Source organism: Xenopus laevis, chromosome 5L, assembly GCF_017654675.1.
Source record: "Xenopus laevis strain J_2021 chromosome 5L, Xenopus_laevis_v10.1, whole genome shotgun sequence".
Taxonomy (NCBI): domain Eukaryota; kingdom Metazoa; phylum Chordata; class Amphibia; order Anura; family Pipidae; genus Xenopus; species Xenopus laevis.
In genome coordinates, this window is record NC_054379.1 from 122268722 (window position 1) to 122294573 (window position 25852).

Genomic DNA, 25852 nt, shown 5'->3' on the forward strand with positions numbered 1-25852 from the left:
ATCTCGTTCATGCGCAATGGCACGCCCCCTGTCTCTGGAGGACCAAAGAGCAGCCCGAAAGTTTGCGCAATCCCGCTCCACCTCGCGGCGGGTATACAGCCAATCAACTTCGGGGATTCCTATGTGGGCGGGACAGTGTCTCTTCGAGGCTTTCTTGTTACCGGCATTCCAGCCAAGCAAGAGGGTTCTGAGTTCGGTGTTCTCTTTGGTTTCTCAAGGGACTTTGGCTTTCGGCTGTCTGTTAGTTCAGCCTGTGAGGGTTCAGAGAAGGGCTAGTAGTTAGACGCGCTCTAGTAATCCAGCACAACATATCCGGCAAAGCAGCGGCGAGAGGCCCGGCGCTCCCATCATGGCTGACAACGACAAACTGGACAACCAGCGGCTGAAGAATTTCAAGAACAAAGGCCGCGACCTGGAGGTAGTTACTTCCTGCCCCTCTACTTTCCTACGTCCTGTGGTAAAACGGGACAGCTGGGTGCGATTGGCGACCTACACGCGCGGCGCGTTCTCTCAGGGCCCTGCTGTGACGTCGGTTCGGCGCGGGCCTGTTAGTGAGAAGCCTGGCTGCTAGGCCTGGCGGGGGAAGCCGGGGAGTGGCGCTTGAGGGTGGAGAGAGTGAATGGGGCCTCCCAGCTGATGGTTGTCTGGCGCAGTACAATTAGTTGGCTTCTGAACACATCTCTGGGCCTCCTACACTTAATCCTCCGGCGAGGCCATTTGTACGTGTTATTGTCGGCTCCCATCTTTATACACTGCTTGAAAGGGCCAAAGCCAGGCCATTGTTACTTCCCCTCACTAACAGTATTGCTCACACTACTAGCCTTCAGCTTGTCTCCTGCTTGCCTGACTTTAATGCTAATCCCGGAATAGGGCCATGCTCATAACACTGTCACACACTTGGGCAGTCTTCATCTCCGCATCCCCGATTATTACTGCCATTACAGACTTTGGCTGCATAGAAACAAAATGTTTATTCCCCTTTACACCTAAAAAGCCTATACGTTAATTAAACTATGCACATGTGATCTATTTTATTCACACTCTTGAATTTTCAACTCCTGGCACAGACGATAAAGGGGTAGTTAAACTTTAATGTAACTTTTACTATGATGCAGACAGTGCTATTTTTTTTTTTTTACAACTTGCAGTTGGGTGTCTATTTTTGTAGGTTGCTAGGGGCCAATCCTAGCAACTGGGCAGTGGTTTGAATTAGAGCAGTGATCCCCCAACCAGTGGCTCATGAGCAACATGTTGCTCTCCGACTCCTTAGATGTGGCCTCAAAGCAGGTGCTTCTTTTTGAATTCCTGTCTTAAAGGAAAGCTTTAGTTGCATAAAAACCATGTATACTGCCAAACTGAGCCTCCTGTAAGTCCACATAGAGGCTACCAATAACCAACCATAGCCCTTATTTGGAAGCCCCAGGAACTTTTTGCATTCTTATGTTGCTCTCCAACATTATTTTACACTTTAATTTGGCTCACGGGTGAAAAAAAAAAAAAAAAAGGTTGGGGGACCCCTGAATTAGAGACTGGAGGATGAATAGGAGAGAGCCTTAAGAGATAAGGAATACAAAGTAACAGCAATGAAACTTTAGCCTATTAAAGATAAAGTTTCCTAGCTTGCCATAGACAAGTTTCAAAGGAAAAAAAACAACGAAAGTGATTTTAAAGTAATGAAAATATCACGTACTTCTGCCCTGCAATGGTGAAACTGATGTTTGCTTCAGAAACACTACTATAGTTAATATAAACAAGCTGCTGTGTAGCAATGGGGAAAAAAGACTATATGGCACAGGTTAAATAGAGGATAACTGAGAACATCATTATGTTCTACAGAGCTTATCTGCTGTGTGACCTGAGCCTTTTCTCATTTGAATGGCTATCCCATGGCTACACAGTGGCTTATTCTTATGAACTATAGTAGTGTTTCTGCAGCAAACACATCCGTTTTACTATTGCAGAGCAACAGTACATGATATTTTCATTACTTTAAAACACTTTGATTTTGTGGTGTTATTGCAGGGGAAATGAATATAACAAGATGATGGGCTCTAATTCCACCTAAAAAGCATTCCATTACAGTCCAATGTTACCAATACCACCTGTCTTGCACACCTGCAATTTTTTTTGTGTGCTTCTATTGACTCTTGTGAGGTATGTGGATGAAAATATAAGAATAGAAGTCTCATTCCACTATTGCGCTCTGTTTACGGGTAGTTTAGAACAGAAACAGAATGGTTACTGTATCACAATGGTTTGTCAATATATAGCTTACTTGGAACTTGGGCTAAGGCTGCTGCTATAATTGGTGGAAATATGTAACTGAATTGACATAATTTAGTGCAGATTTGGGCAAGGTGCTTTACCTGTACTGACAAGTGTCTTATCTGTTATCTGGTATTACTCCTCATCCTTAGCAAAGCTATAGCATGGTTGAAGTTACAACCAAACACCCGCGTGAATTTACTTTAGTTGGCGGTGCTTTGTAACTACTCATAGTACCTCTAACAGTGTGTAAGATGTAGACCAGAGGCTGCTCGGAGACAAACTACAACTGACAAAGTAATAGTTGAGTTGTTTGCTCAAGACTTGCAAGCAAGATAGGAACAATGATATTTGCTCACTGGGAAGCATTATCTTTGCACTCCATCACATTCCTGTTGGCAAAACATATTGCATCACTAGGCAGCAAATTCTATGCATACAAGTGTGAGTTAGAGTAAAAGGCTCTTTGCCCACACTAACAAAAGCATTTTGAGTGCACTTAATCTATAGTTGATTTGATCCATGATAAAAAAAAGTATCTATCACTCACTAATATAGCATCAATCTCTACTTTGTAATGTAGTTTATCGTATCTTTCATATTCTGTACTCTGAATGCTAGATTTGGCTCTCAAAAAAATGACTCTTTGCTTTTTCCTGCTTACAAACAAGTCTGATGGGCAAATGCTTCTATTTTATATCCGTGCCAACCACCATTCACAAAAATGAATACTGTGGTACCATTTTTCCATTCCCGAGTATCAGCAGTGGGCCAAACGGCCAGGTACTGTATAATACAGATACTGAACAAACTGAGCAGCAGGCATACCTGCTGAAGCACTGTACTCTGGCAGATTACATTCTGACCAATCCAAGAACTGAGCAATATCTGTATTATTTGGTAAATAGTCAAAATCCCACCCCCACCACTTCAAAATACTTTTTTATCCAAGTGCAAAGAGGAACCCCCTGGATTTAGTAACAATTAAAAATATATATAAAGTGAGTACATACAGTCGACGGGATGTTTCAGTCTCAAGGCAATCTTTTGGGCAAAGGTTCCAAACGACCGAAACGTCATGTTGACTGTATGTACTCGCTTAATATATATATTTGGTTGTTTCTAAATCCTGGTGTTGCTGGTTCTTTTTTGCAACATATATTGCTTTGTTGTGAGGTTAGCAAATAGGACTTATTTGATCGTATTTGTTCTGCTCATGGATGAAGTACTAGTTTTAAACACGTGGGCAATTAGCTCTGCTAGTAATGAACCTTATACCAGCAGTTAATCGTCTATCATTATTTTAAAAGCTGCCCCTGTCCTTAAGCTTGAGGACTGCACTATAGCTGTCATTCTAAGTTCTAAGCTGACAGAGCATAGTCTATTTAGGACAGAGGTGCAATTCACATGGAATGCTTCACCCAAGACACACTGTCATTGACACCCAAAAAAAGTTGGCATACTCCATAGACTTAAAGCCCAGAAGCAGTCCAGCTGGCTTCTCTTGCTATTTAACTGACAAGTTTCTGCTCACATCGTTGTATCCAAGTGACACCCATTATTAAAAGATATAATTCCATCCCATTGCACCAGCTGAATTATTCACCTAGAAGGAAACCTAAGGTTTTTTTTCCAAAATAATTTTTCAATCTGTTCGCAAACCCCTAAATATTAAATTTTCTATTTTCCTTCCTTTTGCTAGCAATATGACCCAGTATGTGAATTCTCCCCCCCCCCCCCCCCCCCACACACCAAATGTTGTATCACTGGACCTCAGTAATAGCAGTAGATAATAGTAGCTCTTCAGTCGACAGGTATGGTATCTGTTACTCAGAAAGCTCGGAATTACGGAACGGCCAACTCCCGTAGGCTCCATTTTATCCAATTAATCCAAAATTTAAAAAATGATTTCCTCTTTCTCTGTAATAATAACAGTAGCTTGTACTTGATCCCAACTAAGGTATTATTAATCCTTATTGCAGGCAAAACCAGCCTATTTGGTTTATTTAATGTTGAAATGATTTTCTAGAATAATATATGGGACCTGTTCTCCAGAATGCTCTTGACCTGGGGTTTTCCAACTAACCGATCTTTCTGTAATCATCATGCCTTAAGTCTACTAGAAAATCATGTAAACTGGCTGGTTTTGCCTCCAATATGAATTATAAGGAGTAATTGTATCTTAGTTTGGATCAAGTACAAGGTACTGTTTTATGTTTGCAGAGTAAAGGACATTTTAAACATTTGGATTATTCGGATAAAATGCAGTCTATGGGAGACTGCCTTTCCCTAATTCGGAGCTTTCTTGATAACTGGTTTCCAGATCTTATACCTGTAGACTTGTGGTATGAAGAAAGTACAGAAAGATCAGTTACCTGGAAAACCCCAAGTATTGTGCATTCTGGATAAAAGGTCCTATATCTGTACTTCAAATATCTTTTGTGCGTGATATTTGGATGTTGTGTGCAGTGATTTCAAGTCATTATAGCGCTATGTATGTGTGCACACTTCTAGGCGATTTTTTTTCCGACTCTGTCCACACAAGCTTAGAACATTGTTGCATTATGTTCATGCGAGGTGGTTAACAGCACTGTGCCAATAAAGAAAGGCTTGTTAAGAATAAGGATCCACAGGGCCGTCTTTGGCTTTTCAAGCACCCGATTTTTCCGTAGCCTAGAAACCTTGAGTAGAAGCACTCCCTCAAGCTCCTCAGCATTCCACAAAACAGGTCATTATACATGTTATAGGTGAATAAGGATATATTATTGTATTTCACTCTGTCTTTGGGGTATGTTTCTGTTCTGTTGGGGGTAATGGTTATCATGGCCAGTACCTCAATATAGGTAAGTGGATCAGTTATACAGAATGCTCCCAATTACGGAAAAGCTTACCTTTTTCTCTGTAATAATAAAACATTACCTTGTACTTGATCCAAACTAAGATGATTAATCATTGTTGCAAGCAGAACCTGCATATTTGCTTTATTGTTTACATGATTTTCTGGTGGGCTTATTGTATGAAGATCCAAATTATGGAAAGATGCGTTATCCGGAAAGCCCCATGTCCCAAGCATTCTGGATAACAGGTCCCATACCTGTTACAATACAATTTAATTTGAAGATGAATTCCATTGCATGAATAAACAGGCCTTTGAGGCTGCTTTTAGATTCACGTGGATTGCCCTGTTCAAAATGTATTGCTTTATAAAATGTTTTTGTTTCCATTTAATATGCCTAACTGCATAACACAACTTGCATCCTGGTTGCAACAGCTCTTAATAGTTACTATTACCTCTTTGCTCATCTATTTCTAACAGGTGCAGGATTATGGCTGTGAATTGTTTGATATAACCCCTTAGTGCTTCTGTCTCTTCTTAAAACGCCTGTTTGTTTCTACCAGAAATTGACTGTCCTTTTATAAGAACATAACAAAAGCATTTAATTAAATTTTTTTCAACCTGCTTAAGTGTGAAAAGCTGTGAGATTTTATAGTCGTTCTTTTGTCATTAGAATTGCATTTTAGCTATGTTATGCTACATTATCTAATTTCAAAGTCATTCTAAATTTATACTACATACTCATTGCTCTTGTGACTGCCATTGCTTTTCTATTGTAGTACACTGTGTACTTTGGAACGGGGATTTTAGCTTGCCAAGTCTGCAGCTGAATTCTTTTGAATTCAAGCAAACATCACTTAGTTACACTGTGTAAATTTTGCTTATATGTTGGGTATACGTGTTTTTATTGGACTGAAATCAGCCCATTGATTGTATATCTAAATAGCCATACATATGATTACATGTGATTCATTAGGAGAGTCGTATATTGTAGAGTAGGAGGCAGTTTCAGTGGTTACTGTGTGGCTTTGCATCTGTCTGGGTCTATGATGACCTGGATGCTATCTACTAGGAATTTCTCTCCATTTCTGCTTGGGTTTTCTCCATCAGAGCAAAGATATGCAGGCAGGTTAATTGGCTCCTGATTAAATTGACCCTAGTAGTAGTGCTGTGAATGTGATGGGGAACTCTGGCCGTAAGCTCTCCAAAAGTGGAAATTGATGTGTATGATGAACAATAATAAAAGATAACTTGTTCCGTTAATTAGAATTCCATGTATACTGTCCATTTATCACAATAAATAGAACTTATTTCCTATTGCCATTCGGTTTTTTTTTCCTCTGAACATCTCTATAAACAGGGCAATTTGTTCAGAGTTCTTAATCAACCTTTAAACAAATTAGCTCATCTCAGTGGACTCATTCATTGCTCTGCAGGACAGCAAGTGACCACAAGTCCTAAGGCTAAACTGGTTTCATATTCTTGTACACAGTAAGTTAGGTTGAAAAAAGATACGTCCATCAACCTTTTACCTTTTTTACCCTGCCTAACTGCCAGTTGATCTAGGGCCAGAAATAGCAGAAACATACTTTTTAATTAAAACAGGCAAAAGGTGTCTTCAGTACAAACCCTATTCAATGAGCTCATGAAAAAACAGGTCTATTCCAGGTCCAGACTGACCATTTGTGGATTTTGGCAATTGCCAGAGGGGCTGCTGTTGGATACCATAGACGGTCACTATTTAGTGGGCTGCTTGGGCCTCTGTGTGCTTGAAATGCCAGGGCCTATTATGAATCCCAGTACAGGCCTGACTTTAACTCCCTTCCCTTATCTGTCTATCCTTGCAAATGAAAAGAATGGCTAATGCTTTACCTATAGCATATGCTGGTGTTTTCCTGAGCATTCACCACTGGTAGGGATGGCATTTTCCATTCATTACAGGTCTGAATTGGTGGCTTGATTACATATTTCTTGGATAGGGACTGTGAAGGTTCCTAGTTATAAAAGTTATACTTTATCACTGTCAAGTCTGCTGAAATGGATGTTCTCCATTGTGCTTTTATTGGCCTATATATGGGGCCTGATCCCTTTCTGACTAATATCTCTTCATGGCTAGGCCACAGTTCATCAGGAATGCTGGAAAATCCAGATTGACCATACAGGATTGTGGTTTGAGTCCTGACTGGTTGACATCAGGCCTCTGTGTGATCTGATCCTTTCCCCTTAATGTTCTACATGTGAACAAATTACCCATTTGGGAATGTAGCGGTCCTCCTGATTTTCCAAAGGCTTAACTGACCTAATTATTTTCTTTTTAAGTAAAATTAAAAAGATGCCCCTCGAATATGTTCATTCTCCACACTCTGTGCACCAAGAGGGTTAGTCTAGCAACTTTAGATATTTCCATTAGGAAAACTGATGAAAAGCTGAAATTCGGTCTCCCTGAACTTGGTTTGTTCCAGGTAGGGATGCACCGAATCCAGGGTTCGGTTCGGGATTCAGCCTTTTTCAGCAGGATTCGGCCTAATCCTTCTGCCCGGCCACATATGCAAATTAGGGATGGGGAGGGAAATCACGTCACAAAGCAAGAAAGTAAAAAATGTTTTCCGTTCCCACCCTTAATTTGCAAATTTGGATTCGGTTCGGTATGCAGCCGAATATTTCGTGAAATTTGGGGGTTTGGCCGAATCCAAAATAGTGGATTTGGTGCATCCCTAGTTTTGTATATGTGGCTCTTAAAGCACTCAGAGTTCAATACAATGTTGCTGTTGTCCGGAAAGTTATGCTTTTATTTAAATATATTTTCCTTTCTTTCAGAGCATGAGAAGACAGAGGAATGAAGTTGTTGTGGAACTGAGAAAGGTAACATAGTTATTTCCAATTGTAAACAGTGCAATCACTCATTATTTTACTTTATCTCTAGCTAGTAATGGGGAATGAAAAATGGCCCCATTTCTATTTTAATTAGAAACGGGGCAGAACAAAATCTTCAGGAAAGCACTTTATGTATTGCCAAATTGTTCATTTATTATTTTTGGTTATGTTGGTCCAAGGTATAGAGAGAACCATTTGGGTGTTGTATATATGGAATTTCTCTAGAATGGAAAGCCACACATCAGAAGGTACCAAAAATACATTTAAATATCAACCTGGCGCAGCCCCTTTTGTGTTTGGCTTTTAAGTTTGTCTTGATCTAAGGAATAATTGTTATTTTTTATGTGCCCTAACCGTATTTACTCTAAATATGTGTAACTATTCCATCTAAAGTGTACTTCATTGCATACCATTTACTGTGGTGTGCAAACTTGTAAAGTATTCCCACATTACATTAAAGACCACAATAATATGTACCATATATTTCCAAATAAGAATGATCTATTTTTCAGTAAGTGGTTAAAGGGGTTGTTCATCTTCTAAACACTTTCAGTTGTTTATATATTATTCCCCAGAAATAAAGATTTTTTTTTTTTTTTCAATTACTTTCCATTATTACTGTTTTTACTAAATCTAAGTTTAAAGTTGAATGTTTGTGTCTCAGGTGTTTGAGTCTGGCAGCTCAGTAATTCAGTCTCAGACTCTAAACTGCTACAATGTTGCAACATTTAGTTAATACATTTCTAAACAGCGTCTCTGGAATATTAGCAACTATTGTATCAATTATAACTGCTGCCTGTAATGAAACTCTGAGATTCTGCTCAGCAGGGACAAAGATAAGAAATGTATCAAGTAAATGGATCAATTTAAAAAAAAAATTACAGGGTTGGTGACCCCCCTCCCAGAGCTATATTAGAAAAACGTTCCCACATAGAAAATAGAAACTAATTGGAAAAAAGTCATTATTTCTGGTGATCTATCTGAAAACAACTAGTTGTTTGAAGGTGAACAACCCCTTTAAGCACACCTACTAAACAATACCTGCATTTTGCACTTTTATAAAAAGTTGTACAATTTTTTCTTAAACAAATTACAGTGAAATTTGATCAGTGTGTTCTGCTTTCCGAATGCTTTGCTTAAAGCCATATAACTTCCTCTTTGAGCTTTTTATATTAACACTATGTAGATTTCTAATCACTGAATGCTTTATTGTCCTGTGAGTCCTATGCTTCTAGTTCACCCATTCTCCTATAAAAACCGATTTCAGGCAGTATATAGGTGAATTGGTACTGAAGTAAATCAACAACGTACCTTAGAAACAGTTTGTGGTCATTAGGAGGAACTTTTCCGACTTCTCCTTACCTTCTTTAATACAATTAATATAATGAGTTCTCTATTTTTTATCACTTTCTCATGTACTTGTTTTGTTGCTTTACAGAATAAGAGAGATGAGCATTTGCTTAAAAGAAGAAATGTTCCCCATGAAGATATTTGTGAAGATTCTGATGTTGATGCAGATTTCAGAGTGGTAAGGTCAATGTGTTTCGTTATCTGTGTGAGAGTAAAAGAGTTTAGTGTAATTAGACACCCAAGGGCAGTGATTGAGGAGCATAATTAACCTCTACTAGAAATTAAGACTTTCTGGAGCAGAAAATGATAATGCAGATTATAACTAGTTGGCCACAATACCTATTGGATACCATACTGGAGAGAGTCCTCCTTTTACTCATGTTATTCTGTAAGTGCAACAGATAATGTTTTTTCTGACTCTAGATTCATCATCTGGAGAACAGAGCACCTGTTATACAGTGGAACCAGCATGTATTATTTAATGCTTAGTACAAGTGGGGGAATCTTAATTTATGACCCAACTGATTTATTTGGGCGAATGTAAAAATGCATAAAAACTATCTCAATCTCCAAAAAATGTTTTATCCCCCTTCACTTGCCTCTTTCCCATGGTGTGTTGCAAGTAACCGTGCCCAAAGCCCACCTCACACCTTACTTGCAAAACTAACTGAGAACACTACTGGTCACCATAAGGTGGAGGAGTACACAGATTATTTGGAAACCAGAGAGATTCAAATGGTGAAGGGATTGAAAGTGAGTCAAATGCACACCATCATGGTTTCCTCCCAATTTGTATAGGTCATTTTTATAAATTGCAATAGGCTGTTGAAGACTTAAGTGTAACGTGCCATTTTTATGTAAACTATAGATGTCACCTGCTGTTCTCATTGAAAGTCACAGATGTATAAAGTAGCGGCAACTATGGAGAGAAATGAAACATGTGTATAATACAATGTGCACTGGTTCTGAAACCAGCATGCAGACAATCAAACCTATTTGTTATAGGCATTTAACCCTATATAGGCCTGTTTATTTTGACAAATGTGAATTCATTTTAAGGATGGTAGATTATTTCTTTTTAAATTGATTCTACAGGTCAGTTTTCTTAGTGTTCACCCTTACTTTGTAAGACAGGCTGCCTTTAGGTCTTTTTTACTATTGCCTCTCTGGTCTGCTTTTAGACATCATCAGTGTGTATCATAATTGGGTCTTGATTTTTACCCGAATGCCTTTGAACCCAGCTTGCAGACCAGTTAGTTAATAATTTTGGCACATTTACCCTTTTCCTTTGGGTCATGGTTTTATTAGTTCCATTCACCAGTTAGTTATAATCCTACCCATCACCATGCCTTAGTTTTGTTGTGTAGGGCAGTTAGCGGAGTTATCTCGTAACATCAGGGTGTAAATGCCCTTTTTCACACAGGCAAGGGGAATTTCAGGAAACACTTTTTTCAATAACATATCATTCTATAGTAATGGAATATTTAACTGTGTCGATGAAATGTTCTGAATGTTTTTTGGTTTTTTTTTCTACTCTCAGCAAAATACTTCACTGGAAGCCATTGTACAGGTATTGTCTTCCTTTTTTATTTTCCCTTTTTACATAACTTGGATCCTGGATTGTTTTTGTTTGGTGTGGTTTGTCCATGCATATCTTAAAGGGGTTGTTCACCTTCCAAACACTTTTTTTTTCAGTTCAATTGTTTTCAGATTGTTCACCAGAAATAAATACTTTTTTCAATTACTTTCCATTTTTTTTATTTTTTACTGTTTTTCCAAAATTTCAGTTTAAAGTTTGAGGTTCCGCCTAAATTTTCAGAAGGTGTTATTTATAGTGAGAGCTGTGAAGATGTTGAATTCTCTCCCTGAATCAGTTGTACAGGCTGATACATTAGATAGCTTTAAGAAGGGGTTGAATTGCTTTTTAGCAAGTGAGAGAATACAGGGTTATGGAAGATAGATCATAGTACAAGTTGATCCAGGGACTGGTCCGATTGCCATTTTCGAGTCAGGAAGGAATTTTTCCCCCTCTGAGGCAAATTGGAGAGGCTTCAGATCGGGGTTTTGGCCTTCCTCTGGATCAGCTAGCAGTTAGGCAGATAAAAAAAAACGGAAAAAAAAACTAAGAGGTTGAACTTGATGGAGGTGTATCTTTTTTTCAACCTTACTTACTATGTTACTATGTCCCTGGTGTTTCAGTCTGGCAGCTCAATAATTCAGATGTAGCTCAATGTTGCAACATTTAGTTGATACGTTTCTCAACAGTATCTGTGGAGTATTAGCAACTATTGTATCAATTCTAACAGCTGCCTTTAAAGGGGTGGTTCACCTTTTTAAATGATGTAGAGAGTGATATTTTTTTATTCAACAATGCTCTGATTTGCATCTTAACCAATCTGGTAACTGGGGTCCAAATTACCCTAGCATCCAAGCATTGATTTGACAAAGAGACTGGAATATGAATAGGAGACGACCTGAATAGAAGGATCGGTAATAAAAAGTAGCAATAACAATACATTTGTAGCCTTAAAGAGCATTCGTGTTTTAGAAGGGAGTCGGCGATGCCGATTTGAAAGCTGCAAAGAGTGAGAAGAAAAAAGGCAAATAACTATAAAACTATAAAAAATAATGAAAACCCAATGAAAAGTTGCTTAGAATGGCCGTTCTATAACACGAGTTACCTTAAAGGTAACCACCCCTTTAAAGGGAACTAAACATAACTAACATCATTTATTAAGTAAAAACACCATGTGAAAGTTCCAGAAATCAGATTTTTAAAAGTTAAAATTGTTTGTATAATGTAAAGAAACATCCTGATGTCTGTCGGGCAGATTAGAAAATACCATCTGATTAGGACATTCAACTGAACTGCATTTAATATTGGTTTTAGATTTATATTCTAACTAATTACTAAATTCTTTGTTTTAGAATGCATCAAGTGATCATCAAGGCATCCAGCTGAGTGCTGTGCAAGCTGCAAGGTAAACTGGGGTGCTACAAAGTAAGAATACAAAATGTGATTCCTGTAAGAATCAAATCTAATGTTCTGTAAGCTGTGGTCTGTTAAAAAAAAAAAATGTCAGCATGTCTAAGGTTGGCCCTCTTTTTTTTTTATTTGTGGGATTTCAAATATGTTCTGTCTTGACTTGCTTGCATTAGGATCATACACCATATTGTACATGAGACTTCAGTGTGGAGAAAATAGACAAAGCAGTAGATGCTTATTAGCTGGGTTCTTCTATCTGTTTCACAACACTTAAATATTCTTATCAATATAAAACATCTACTGTATATCCCCACATCTTTTTATGACATTGGCTATGATAATGGGAGGATGTGTGAATAAACATCACAATTTTGAAATCATTACTGCATTTATTTATTGTTGTGTTTATGTAAGTAACAAGGTTATCAAATGGCATCACTCATGGAAAAGTAACTCCCCTCTTACTTAATCAGTCAGCCATGGACCGACAAGTGAAAAATAGAGCATTGTGTCTGGTGTAAATCAATTTGTGCATTCCACAATAAGAACATCATACCAGTAATAAAATGTGCTAGCGTAATGGTGTGGGGGTGCTTTGCTTTCTCAGGAACTTGGCACATTTGAAAGCACCATGAATACTGAACTGTACAGAAAAAATTCTTAAAGTGGAATGTCCGTTAATGTGTCTGTGGGCTGTAAATAGACTTGCATTACTGTCTTTCTACATAATCCATCTGCATGATTAGGCCAATGCAAAACTTTCACTTTTTCTCCTGCTGAATTGACCCCAGTAAAGATGATATGAGAGGACCTGCATCAAGCAGTGTATGCACATTATTTGCAAAGAAGGGTTGGCTGACATTCTTAATAGCAATCTAAAATGCTGATAATCAAATTATAGGAAACCTTTGGGTGCACTTATTGCAAGATTTAAGGTTTTCGATCTGCAGATGTATTGTTGACAACTGATGCATTTCTTTCCTTGTTTTTTATTTAGAAAACTCCTCTCTAGTGACCGTAATCCACCAATTGATGACTTGATTAAATCTGGAATTTTACCCATTCTGGTTCATTGTCTGGAGAGAGATGATAAGTAAGTACTTTGTAACTTTTTCTTTCTTTTTTTTTATCTTCTGGTTAACACGTTTAACACTACTCAATATTGTTCCTTTTCCAGCCCTTCTCTTCAGTTTGAAGCTGCGTGGGCTTTGACAAACATTGCATCTGGAACATCTGAACAAACACAAGCTGTGGTTCAGTCAAGTATGTATTGTACTAATGTTTCTGCATCTTCCTAATGCTGATAGCGGAACTATGCTTTATGTAGTTTACAAGTAGCCAAAACATTGCAAGAATCTTGTTAAATGGGCAGTATTTATAGTGTGGAGAATTAATCACATGCCAATTTATCTTTACCTTGGCATTTAACCCGGCATCCTCTCTTCAGCAAGCTGGTATTTTCAGTAACATGGCAGTCTTGTTATTTAGTATAGGGTTTTAATTTTGTAGATATTTGGTTGCACAAAGTTTCATTTTATCTTTTAGCATCTACACAGATTTAAGATTCCAATACAAAGGCATTACTAAAGTGCACAACGTATTCTTTGGATTTGTTGATGTATTTTCATTTTCTTATAAACTTTGTCAGAGATGAGAAACTTTAGATATTTTACAAAATTCCCGAACCACCAATTATGATTGCTCATATCATCTGAGCTTTGTGCATTCAGTAAACCTGCATGGTTCTTTTGTTGGGCATGCCATAAATCTTTTTATAGGACTGCTCAGATTTACAAGACTTTGTGCTGTACCTAATTCACAATATTGCTTTACAGATGCTGTTCCACTCTTCTTAAGATTATTGCATTCCCCCCATCAAAATGTTTGCGAGCAGGCAGTCTGGGCACTGGGGAATATTATAGGTAGGATACTATTATTTCAATTGCTTTTTCTATTCTATCCTATAGAAACCTGCAGTTCTAAAGTAAATGCATATAATACCTGTAAACTCAAGTCCAAGGGAGTGGTACAGCCCTGGTAAATTCATGTGTACTTAATTTTTCAATATGTTTTAGTACCTTTACTTAGTTTTGTTTATTAAGTATGAAGTACGTGCACCCCTGTCCATGCTGTAAATTTTTTTTCTTATTCTTATGTTCTTGTTATTACTGATATAAAGTATACATTCTAAACAGGTGATGGACCTCAGTGCAGAGATTATGTGATCAGCCTAGGTGTGGTTAAACCTTTGCTGTCGTTTATCAATCCATCCATTCCCATTACATTCCTAAGAAACGTTACCTGGGTAATGGTTAATTTGTGCCGTCATAAAGATCCACCGCCACCTATGGAGACCATTCAGGAGGTAAAATAACTCTTTAATACTATTCAAAACAGTCCAGGTTCTTTTTATTGGTTCTGTGTAAACCACCAGGGATAGAGCAAAATGAAATCACTTGAATCTCCTTTGGAAATGATGAAATTGAGATTGGGGTGTTGAGTGAATGTTAATTGTAGAATGTAAATATAGTATAACTTCCATTTATGGTGTGTATGCATGCTTGTGTGGTACTTTTGGTTATTTGCAAGGGGGCTCTGAAATACATTGCGGATTTCGGAGTGCATCTGAGGGATGTTGCACTGTGATGGGCTTCTCTGCAACATTACCTGTGATTAGAGCCCGCATCGGCTCCCTTAAATAACCTGCGCACCCTTACATCTCTAACGGGTGCATGATTTACATGTACTCGTGATCTGATCCAAAGAAGTTCTCACAGTTGACGTATTTGCTCAGATGGCTGTAGAATATGGTCAAAAGGGGCCAAACTGCCCAACCAAATCTGTGCATATAAGGGCAGATTAACACAAGGGCAGAGAATGCTGGGTAGTTAGGGTAATAACAAAGCCATTATTACCTGTTTTAGTACACCTTTTATTTTTAGGTAAATGAAGAAAGTTTTTAATACAATTTGGATTTACTGGTCCATGTTGAGCATAGTTGCATGCGTCTGCTTCAATTTCAAGACAATCATACTTTTTAGTTGGTATCCGTTCAACTTCTTCTTCTATGGATAGGCCAAGACTCTTTATGTAAAGCAGTGATTAGAGTTCTCTAACAATATATCACATTATTCTAACTTAATAGTGTAGATTAATTTTTTTTTTTCCCCCTCAATCTTTTATTTTGGCAGATTCTTCCTGCACTCTGTGTGCTTATACACCATACAGATGTAAATGTAAGTCTCCATGTATATTGTCCTCATTTGTGTATGTATGTATTAATGTATATATCTTTTTAAACTATTATAATATTTCTTCTATCTTTTGCTTTGTGTCATTCTGAAATATGATAAATGAGTTTGCTATTAAGAGTTCAGGTGATAGTTCCAGTTGTCTACATGTATGTACTGTATATGGTAGCTAAATAGCAAAAATACAAAAATCTTTTTATTCCTCTTTCTCTCTTCTATGCCTAGATATTGGTCGACACTGTCTGGGCCCTCTCCTATCTGACAGATGCTGGTAATGAACAAATTCAGATGGTGATAGACTCTGGAATAGTGACAAACTTGGTTCCTCTTCTGAGCAACCCAGAAGTTAAAGTGCAGGTATGGTGCCTTTATTAATAAGCTAAAAAACAGAATGTGGCATTATAATAGAGTTGTTGTACTATAGCAAAAATCTGACACTTAAGGATTCCAACCTTCCATCTTTAATCCAGTGATAAATTTTAACTTTATGGTATCTGCCTTCTTGCGTTTTAACATGTGCAGAAATCCTATTATCAAGGTTTGCACTGTTTGTACCTCAAGTGGCACACACTTGAAATACAAACAGTGGAAACCTTTATAATAGGATTTTAAATAACACTAGAGGGCAGATTTATCAAGGGTCGAATTGAAAATTTTTAATTTGATTATATGGTCAAAGCTGTTAAATTCATCTAGGGAGTTCAAATTTGGTCGAGTTTTTTTAAAAAAAAAAAAATCTAATGATTTTCTCGGGGTATCATCCCTATAATAATTAGAATTTGACCACCTAAAACCAACCAAATTTCTTTTTGCGTCCATGGGAAAGGTCCAGGGATCAATTGGAGTTGTTTGCAGCCTTTTTTTTTTTTTTTTTTAATTAATTACGATTGGTTGAATTTTGAATTTAGGGGAGTTTTTAAAAACTCTCATAAATTCAACCTTTGATAAATGTGCCTCTAGGTGTTAAAAACATCAGCTTCTGCTCTCATCTTTTGAGGGACCTGTAGGATTAGTAGAGTACAGTTTTTTGTGACCCACTTGGTGAGCTCATAACTACTCTGCCGTAGAAAATCTCTTGCCTTGTCGTTATGTTTCTTATCTCTGGGATTGTTGCATCTCAGTTTATGAAAGAGAAACTATACTAAAAGTTTTAATTTTTTTTTTTTTTTTTTGACATTATGTATTGGGGTACAGTTATAAAGTAGTGTGCCTAATACATTTTGTGTGTGTAATAGATGGCAGGCTGCAGTATTGGTTTTTCTTCCATTTGTGACATTTCTATGCATTTCTAATTTGCTTTTCAGACTGCTGCTTTGAGAGCTGTTGGTAACATTGTTACCGGAACTGACGAACAGACCCAGGTTGTCCTAAATTGTGATGCGCTGTTGCATTTTCCAGCACTGCTGACGCATGCCAAGGAAAAAATTAATAAGGTTTGCTATTGCATGCAACACTTACGTTTCTTGTATAACCAAAGGAAATACTTTTACATGTTTACTGAACCCAAGTTCTGGAGGACAATTGTTTTTTTTTTTTGGTTTGCCAAGCTTAAGCTACAGTACATGCTTTTAGTTTTGCTTGTTTGTCAAGGTTGGTAAAGCTGATGCACCCAATGTGGCCTGAAGTTGAAAAAGGACTTGATCCTTCTTTGGCTTCTTTTGGTTTGGGCTGACCTCAGAACAGCAGTAAGTGAAGACGTGCCGCAGCCCATGCTTATTTCCATTCCTACCAGTACAACATCTGCTTGCCAACATTGTGCACGGGCAGATACATTTTTAAACATTGGCGAACTAGCCATAGTGCAAACAAAGATCAGTTTAATGTAGAATGTTTTGAAGGTGAAGCAGCAATACACATTGGATGCTGCATTTTGTCAAAGAAGTCAGAAATCCTGTTTGCAGTATTGCAGTGGATATATTTGTTTATTTGGGTAGAGCAAGCGCATTAGCTGTTTGTAGTAAACCAGTGGCAAAATTAACACTGCTTTGCCTGAGTATCTCCTATGCAGAAGCAGCGTTTTCTAAGATTTTTGCATCTGTTCCTGATACATATGCCAGTACACTTTGCTTTTTAAAGAGGTTCTAAGCTTTCCACCACATTGAAACATATCCCATATGTGAAAATTTCACCTTAATCTACTTGTTTTTCCCTTTAATCTTCATGTTTTGTTTTGGTTTTTTTTTTCAATTTGAAACTGAAAATTGGGGATTCATAAATGATATACCCTGCTTTCTTTAATTCAGCAGTTGCTTAAAACCAGAGAGCTGTGAACCTAAAGGCTGTACAATAAAAATGTGTTAATAAAACGATCTACATCATACAAAAAGTTACGGTGATGGTCCACTTTAAATGATAAAAGAAAATGATACTAATATTATAGATGCTAAACAAGAGCACTGATAATTAAGCAAGATAAATTAGGCCGTTCTGAAGTTCTTCTTGAAGTTTTAATGGTATTTTACCCAACAGTTTTCTCATAAAATAACAGACAAATCTTGCCTTTCAATATATTTTTATCTGCTGTCCAACAGTCTATTACTTAGAGATACTGATACCAGAAAATAACCTTTTTTTATATCCATCATAACATTATCTTTGAAAGCTATTTAATTTTGCCATAAAAGTATTTGTCTGATGCTTTTACATTACCTTTCTTACCCCCATGTTCCTCTATGAGGGGGCTGCCATATTTGTGCAGCAGGAGTCTGTTAGCATTAGAAACGCTAACTGACAGACTAAGATGTGACCGTCAGGTTGCAAAACAGACAGGTTTAGGAACTTCAAGTAATAATTACTTACAAAAGCAGAACTATCCACAAAAGAACTATCAACCTGACCTATATAACTTTTAATGCAGTAATAATTATGTGTAATATTTTGAAAGGGGAATTTTTAATGTCCGTATCACTTAAGTGCTTGAAATCCTTCTGTTTTAATCTCCAAACCATATTTTTGACCAAGCTGTTGCCTTCTAAAGCTGATATTTTTGTTTGCAGTACCAGCAGTTTAATAAATACTATACATTTTTTGCAGGAGGCAGTATGGTTCTTGTCCAATATCACTGCAGGCAACCAGCAGCAAGTTCAAGCAGTGATCGATGCCAACCTTGTGCCTATGATCATACACTTGTTGGATAAGGTAATAATACATTTTATAGGGCTTGGGTTTAATTTACGATAAGGATGTACAAAAGTACTTAATGGATTTTTTAATTGTAGGGTGATTTTGGAACCCAGAAGGAAGCTGCTTGGGCTATAAGCAATTTAACAATCAGTGGAAGAAAAGATCAAGTGAGTAATATTTTTCAAACCCTGTATATACATTTGTTACTGTATTATCCTGGGCAATGGGAATTTGAGTGTTGTATGGCAGCATGGAAACCTGTGGGGGCTAAATTAACTATGGGAATTCTCCTGCTTTGATATTTTACGTATTCCTCTGTGCTTAACAGAGGATAATATGTGATGTCTGTCCTATCTGGTTTCTTTCCTTCTAATAATACACATGGAAAGTACCACCTAAAGCGATACCGACATGTTTAAAATTGGTGTCGGTTTCAAGTATGTGCTAAACCCGGAATAGTTCACCTCAAAGCCTCCCCACGAACCTTTGTGCAGCCCGACCCGCTGACACTACTAACGAATCTTCTGCGTTGCTTCAACGATGCTGGGCTGGGGGTGGGGCCATCCTGTCATAGGTCGAAGTCCTGTTTTCAATTGTAATTAGCCTATGGAAGGATTGTGCTGCCCCCAGCCCAGCGTTACTGAAACCGCACAGAAGATCTTTTAGCAGTGTCAAAGGGTTGTGTTTCTATTTATTTTTGTGTACAAATAAATGCTGTATATCGTTTGTAGCAGGTGGTCAACTCCACAGTGTCCGAGCGCTGTAAAAAAAATAGCCGTTGGCCAGCACTACAGTCTTGGCACCCCTGCAATGATATATTCTATTATCCAAGAAAAGTTATCTGCTAAAGCTACTTCTAACTCTTAATGAATATCCATGGTTTTCACATGAACTACATGCACATCTGTCATCTAAAAGGACAACCATTTACTAAGCAATTCTCCAGTCTTTCGGTGCACTTCATACTTCAGATTTAGGACATTTTAAATGTAGTGTCTGGTTCACCTTTTACGTTAACTTATATAGAATTACTGAAATTCCAAACCAGTTAGCTCACTAGAAAGTTCTTAGAATAACAAGACCACATCATACCAAAAGATTTGGGGTAAACTAGCCCTTTAGGCATACATGCACCAAATTAAAGCCCCCTATTTTTTTGAAAGCAATATTACACCATAGATAAATGAAACCCTCATTCTGGCAAGTGGGGAGAATTGATGCCCTCGTGAGGCACCTTCAGGCAACTACGGAAAATGAAGTGCTGCATATGTTTTCACATTAACAATTTACTTTGTTGCTGCTGGGAAAGCATTTCAGGGAGATTTGTCCCCACAGAAGTGCAAATTTAAATGCAGGCAACCTCTCCCTGTGCCAGAAGTCTTATGCAATAGGCCAAGTTCTCCACCAAATTAGTTTTTTCCTATGATGACCTGCAAAGGCAAGTGAATGAAGACTGTAAATAGACCTGTTCCAGTTGCAAATGTTTCCAGGGTCTACAGTTCACTGAAGTACTCAACCACTGTCAATAAATCGTGTCCCATTGTGAATTTAGAGGAAAATGTTTCCTTTTTCCAGCACACCGTTTTACCATTTCCCCTCCTTTTCAGGTTGCATATCTTATCCAACAAAATGTTATCCCTCCATTCTGCAACCTGCTCACCGTCAAAGATCCCCAAGTCATTCAAGTTGTGTTGGATGGATTAAGCAACATTTTAAAAATGGCTGATGAGGATTCTGAAACTATAGCCAATCTTATTGAAGAGTGTGGAGGTATGTTCAGTATGGCTGAGATATTTCAGGAAGATGCTTTATTATATCTGCAGTTGCAGCTTTGTTTGATTGCGTTAATGTTTTTACTACTTTAATCCATGCTTTCTTTATCGATCAGTTTATCGATTCATGTTTGAGGGATACCCTCTGCTTTACAGCTTTGTGAAATATGCTGAAGCTTTATGAATCTGTTCATTTATCTGAGGCTGAGTTTTCAGAAACGCAGCCTGTATATTGGTTTATAAATACACTGGAACATTTGTTTTCCACTGGCACGTTTAAGAAGCCTATTTATCAAGCTGTTTCAAAATTTTTACAGTGTAAACGGTAATAAGTGGTGTATAAGAGCCTATATGTATATAGCTGTGCGTTAATGCAAACACTGAGGTCCGGAATTTAACACTTCTTCACTGACACATGCCAAAATTCTTTTGCACAGCTTTGCTAGAATGCTGGATTTTACACTGTGATGCCTGGATTTTATCCTGTGGTGTATGGCGTATTTTTATACTCGGTTTTACTCGACTTATAGAAAGGCTTTTCAGACTATACGGATCTGTCTGTTTATAGATTAGAGGCTGTTTTTGTTACCCTTGTGGTAATGGTGCCACAATACTAGACATATTCACAAAGAGATACTTAAAATCTGATAGAATAGAGACACTTCTGATTTCAGTTGGTAATTCACATCCCTTCCATTAAATGTTCACACATGGATGGGGCTGCGACAGTCTTATAGCACCGAAGTGTAATTTGAAACATAGAGTTGCCATGCCACCACAATCTAATCACAAGAAAAAGTGACAAAGTTAAAATTGCCCAACTACAGCTCACTGCGTGCATTTGTTTGTTTTACAGGCCTGGAAAAGATAGAACAACTACAAAGCCACGAGAATGAAGATATCTACAAACTGGCATTTGAAATAATTGATCAGTTTTTCTCATCGGATGTAAGTTAAAAATGGTTTCCGCATAAACCTTCTGCAAGTATATATTTAGTCCACTTTTGCCAAATTCCATGTTTTGTTGGTGTTGATTAATGAATCGGTTACACACAGATTTGTTTTTACAGTTTGTATACGTATTTGTGATTTACTCAACTAAAGTGTCACTGACATATTTCACAGGTCATAGCAATGTACTGCTGACAATCATCATGGTTATTTGCAGTAGGATACGTCAATCGGTGCAGCTCAGTTCATAAATGCATTCATAAAAACCTGGTCGCTACCAGTACATTTAATTTTAAATTTTAGATTTTTATCTAGACTTAAGTAGCGATAACCTAAGCGCAATCAAAGAAGAAATTGGCAAGCACTCCATACGTCACTCGTTGTATAGCTTATGACTACGTATCTTTGATATGAAACGTGTCAGGACTTTGATGTTTTTAAACTACTGAAATAGTCGTCCTTTTATACGAGGCTTATATTATTGGGTGAGGAAGTCACTCTTTGGATTTCTTTGAATACCTCTTTCCAGAATGTTTTAATCAAGGGACACTCAAACCATATATGTATGATAGTCTACCTGTTGTAGCAACACCAACACTTATCTGATACTTTGGTATACATTTTGTGGTGGAAATAATCTATTGTAATCTTTCCAGATTGATGAAGATTCTAGCCTTGTCCCAGAAACAATCCAGGGAGGAACATTCGGCTTCAATTCATCTGCCAACGTACCAGCTGAAGGGTTCCAGTTTTAGGAGGAATGGTTGGAAGTGAGGTACATTGCAGCACTGAAAACTGGTTTGATCCATCAAGCTTGGCTCATGGGATCTGCTGCATTAAATCGGAGAAAGAAATGTGAGGACTTCATTTGGATGACAGTGTAGAGCAAATGAAGTCAAGATGGCGAGTGGATGCGAGTGAGAGTGAGTGGCAAATGTAATGAACACTTCACACCGAATGCTTATATAGGTTGTGCAGAGGAAAAAGGCTACAGGTCATAGATCTTCAGTGCCTGAAAGAGAAATTGATGAAATGCAGTACTATCATCATCAAGCCTTTAAGCATAAAAGAAACACATGGGTAGGATGCCCGCACAAGTCCAAGGAGATTAAGCCCAGGCCTTGCTAAGAAGCTCCGTATGAATGGACAGCATTGAATGAATGTCTGGACACCCAGTTGTGAACCCAGGCTCATTGTTCGAACGCGAGGCTATTCACTCATGATGCAGACTCCCAGTCCTGGAGTGGCGTGTGAACGAGAGTATGGGTGTGGTGCTGTATGTGAACGCATGCAAGCTTGAATCGCCTTCAAGGGGTTGACTAAACCTAGAAAATCACAAAATCATAAGTGTTACCTTACACTGGACATAAAAACAAAGACATGATTAGCAGCAGATTTTGGGTTACTCCTCAGCTGGTTTGCTTTCTTTTACTTTTTTTTTTCTTTCCATTTTTAACTTCTGTTTGTACGGCTTGTATATTTTTTTTTCTCCTGCACATAAAATAAGGAAATTGTGAAGGCAACCCTGTGCATTTGCACCTGATGAATGTGTTCCTGCAAAATGTTCCATATCATCAGAGCTGATTCGTGTACAAAATTCTGCATGGAACCCAGGACTGTCCCTAAAGCTAAAGGACAGCCTTACAGTACAAGGGGAGACCAATCGAGAGAGAGGAAACCATGTGGGTTATTTGAAGCCACCCTTTCATTTTCAGAGAGAACATAATTACTTTGCATGTTTAATTTTAGCTACGTTCTGTTGAGTCCTGTACAGAAGTTTCAGTTGTGGTAGAAGCTGTGCGGTGTTTCAAATACTTTGGTTTTCAACATTTTTGTTTTCTATGAAAATGATACGGGGATGTCTAAATTGAGAATTGGTGCGTATGTACTGCTACTTTCAGATTACTAGGAGGTGTGACTAGATCTACTCATGGTATCAACACCTCTGCTATGCCGACAGTTTCTTTGTTTTACAACCTTTTTATCTTTAGATGTAGGCAGCCGTGAACAATCTCTTTTGAGCCACTTTAGGGAGATTAAAATTGTCTTTTAAAACTTGCATTCTTTGCATGCAAGTCTCTTATATTTGGAGAACCGCCTCTGCCCTGAGGTAGCGCACACTAAATTCAAAGCAGCATTGATTATGTTCTATTAAGAGATCTCTTTCTAAGGTGGCTCATTGTTGGAAATGCTGTGCCTTCCCCTTGAGCACAAGTGTTGCATGAACAACAATTTGCTGTTATTCAGACGCGCAAGGTTAAGCCACCGTTAGCTTAGATATAGCGACTTTGTGTTTAAAGTTAAATGGTCATTCTGAAACACTGTAGACTGGATAAAGATTATTTTGTGATTATAATTTGTTGGATTTAGAGTATTTTTGTCATCTGAAGTATGGCTTAAGGTTACAATTAGAAACGGCAGTAAACTAGCTTGTACATTTATTTATGTAGAAAGCAAGCTAGGCTGTCATGGGGAATAAAGCATAAACCTTAAGAAACATTCTATTGGATCTTTTTTTTTTTTTTCTCTCCCATTCCCTTTATCCATACAATACCTAATGAATCACACAATGCGTGGGATTGGAATAACCACATCTTTTCAGACATATTATGATGCACATGGACTCTTAATAACCATTAGTCTGTCAAAACCCCACAACCTTAACTTCGAGCCCTCCTATTCATGGGGATTGTGTAAAAAGTTTGAATTTTTTTTTTATGACTCCCAGTAGTTTGATTCGGAGGCACCATGGCTGTTGGGTTGTATTGTTCTGATCTGTGTACCCACTAAGAGTAAAATGTGATCTAATTGAGAAGGAAAGCTACGAAGCAGTTTATTGCCAATAATTAGTCACAAAAGTGCAAGCTATAAGACTATATTTATTCTACAGAATGCTTTACCATACCTGAGTAAACTGCTCTAGAAGCTCTTGATTTGCTTAGGATAGCAGCTGCCATATTAGCTGCCATACAGTGGCATGATGTGCTAATTCATTTGCATGCTCACAATTCTAAATACAATAACATAAGAAAAACCATCCTGAAAGATGGAACAGTGTCTAGGAGCAGAGGCCTAAGGATCCCAGTGAGATGGTGGGTAACCCTGTGAGTTTTACAGATCTAGACGTTACACACACATGTACCTGAGAGAACCTTACAAAATAGGGAGGGCTTCTTGCAATTGGGGGGGGGGGGGGTCGAACACACAACAGCTGGAGGGCCACACATTGGGGCTCATTTATCAACACTGGGCAGTAACCCATAGCAACCATTCAGTGCTTGGCTTTTTTCAGGCAGCTGTAGGTAGAACAATGAATGCAGCAAATTGATTGGTTGCCATGGGTTATTTTTGCCCAGTGTTGATAAATGACCCCAAGTGTATTTCTTGGATTTAAATATTAAAACAAAGCTCATTACCCAAAGCATTTACCCTGACCAACCATTTTCTCAGGATGCCCTTAAACCAAACCCTGTCATGTATAGTATCACCTGGTGTAAATATCACTGACAGTTGTTCAATTACAACTTCTTGTATCCCACTGGCAACAATAAGCTGCTGGGAGTTGCACATACTCTCTAGGATATTCATAAAACTTGTCGTCTCTCCTGTATTCAATATAGATGTTCCGCATGGAGAGCATGCAGCTGTGCTCTAAACTAAACGTCTAACATCAGAGAATTCACCTTGTAAATCAGGACTCCAGCTTTTGAGTGTTTGGACTCTACTAAATATTTCCTACGCGTGTAACACTTCTCTAAAAGCTTTGCATTAAATCTGATTGACCATTATTATGGCTTCATTTAAGCAGCTTTATTCCACATGGCGTGGGGATTGTATCGCTAAAATAAAGGGTAAGATAAAAGCTAAACAATGTATTTTCCATTTTCTATCCATTACACAGTAGAGAAAGAGCTCACTGTATGTACAGCATGTTTTCATCCTGTAATTGTATTTGCAACTGCCATATAGACCTACGTATTTCTCCACAGGCTATTGACTCTTTGAATTTGAATCATATGGCAGCTCCCTCTAGAATTAAAAATGTAAAAATAAAATGGATTTTCTGTCATCACTAAGTTATACCCTTATCTCTTGGGGGGTGGAGCAAGATGACTTTCTGTTAGTAGGGTATATTTTCCCTTTAAATGCTTATATTGCATTGGGGTTGTATTCTGATTGAATAAATAAGCATTCCTGCATTAAGGCAGAGTTATGGGTTTGCTTTGTATCCTTGCCAAACAAGTAAAAACCCACTGCAACAAAAAGAGGATGTTTTAAGTTGCTAAGAAGTGTCATCCATAATGTGAAAGTTTATCTTTGGAAAATAAATTTCTTTTGTGAAACCTCTATTTGTCTTTTTTTTTTTTTTCTTTTAATGATATGAAAACCATCATACGTTTGCACATTCTCGCCCTACACATTTACAGTGGTAAAATGTCAGATT

The 25852-nt window shown here is 37.8% G+C and overlaps 1 protein-coding gene and 1 non-coding gene across 2 annotated transcripts; both read left to right on the plus strand.

Annotated features, from left to right (window-relative positions):
* On the plus strand, window positions 1-25755 carry kpna4.L (karyopherin alpha 4 (importin alpha 3) L homeolog). The gene is made up of 17 exons (XM_018263746.2): window positions 1-418; window positions 7919-7963; window positions 9414-9503; window positions 10866-10895; window positions 12254-12306; window positions 13309-13404; window positions 13489-13574; window positions 14147-14233; window positions 14507-14676; window positions 15503-15547; window positions 15788-15919; window positions 16867-16995; window positions 18596-18700; window positions 18781-18852; window positions 20293-20455; window positions 21314-21405; window positions 22065-25755. Exons 1-17 carry the CDS (start codon window positions 350-352, stop codon window positions 22161-22163), a joined length of 1563 nt encoding a protein of 520 aa, XP_018119235.1. The 5' UTR covers window positions 1-349; the 3' UTR covers window positions 22164-25755.
* On the plus strand, window positions 14780-15074 carry LOC121394011. The gene has a single exon (XR_005961471.1).
* Window positions 25756-25852: the final 97 nt, after the last annotated feature.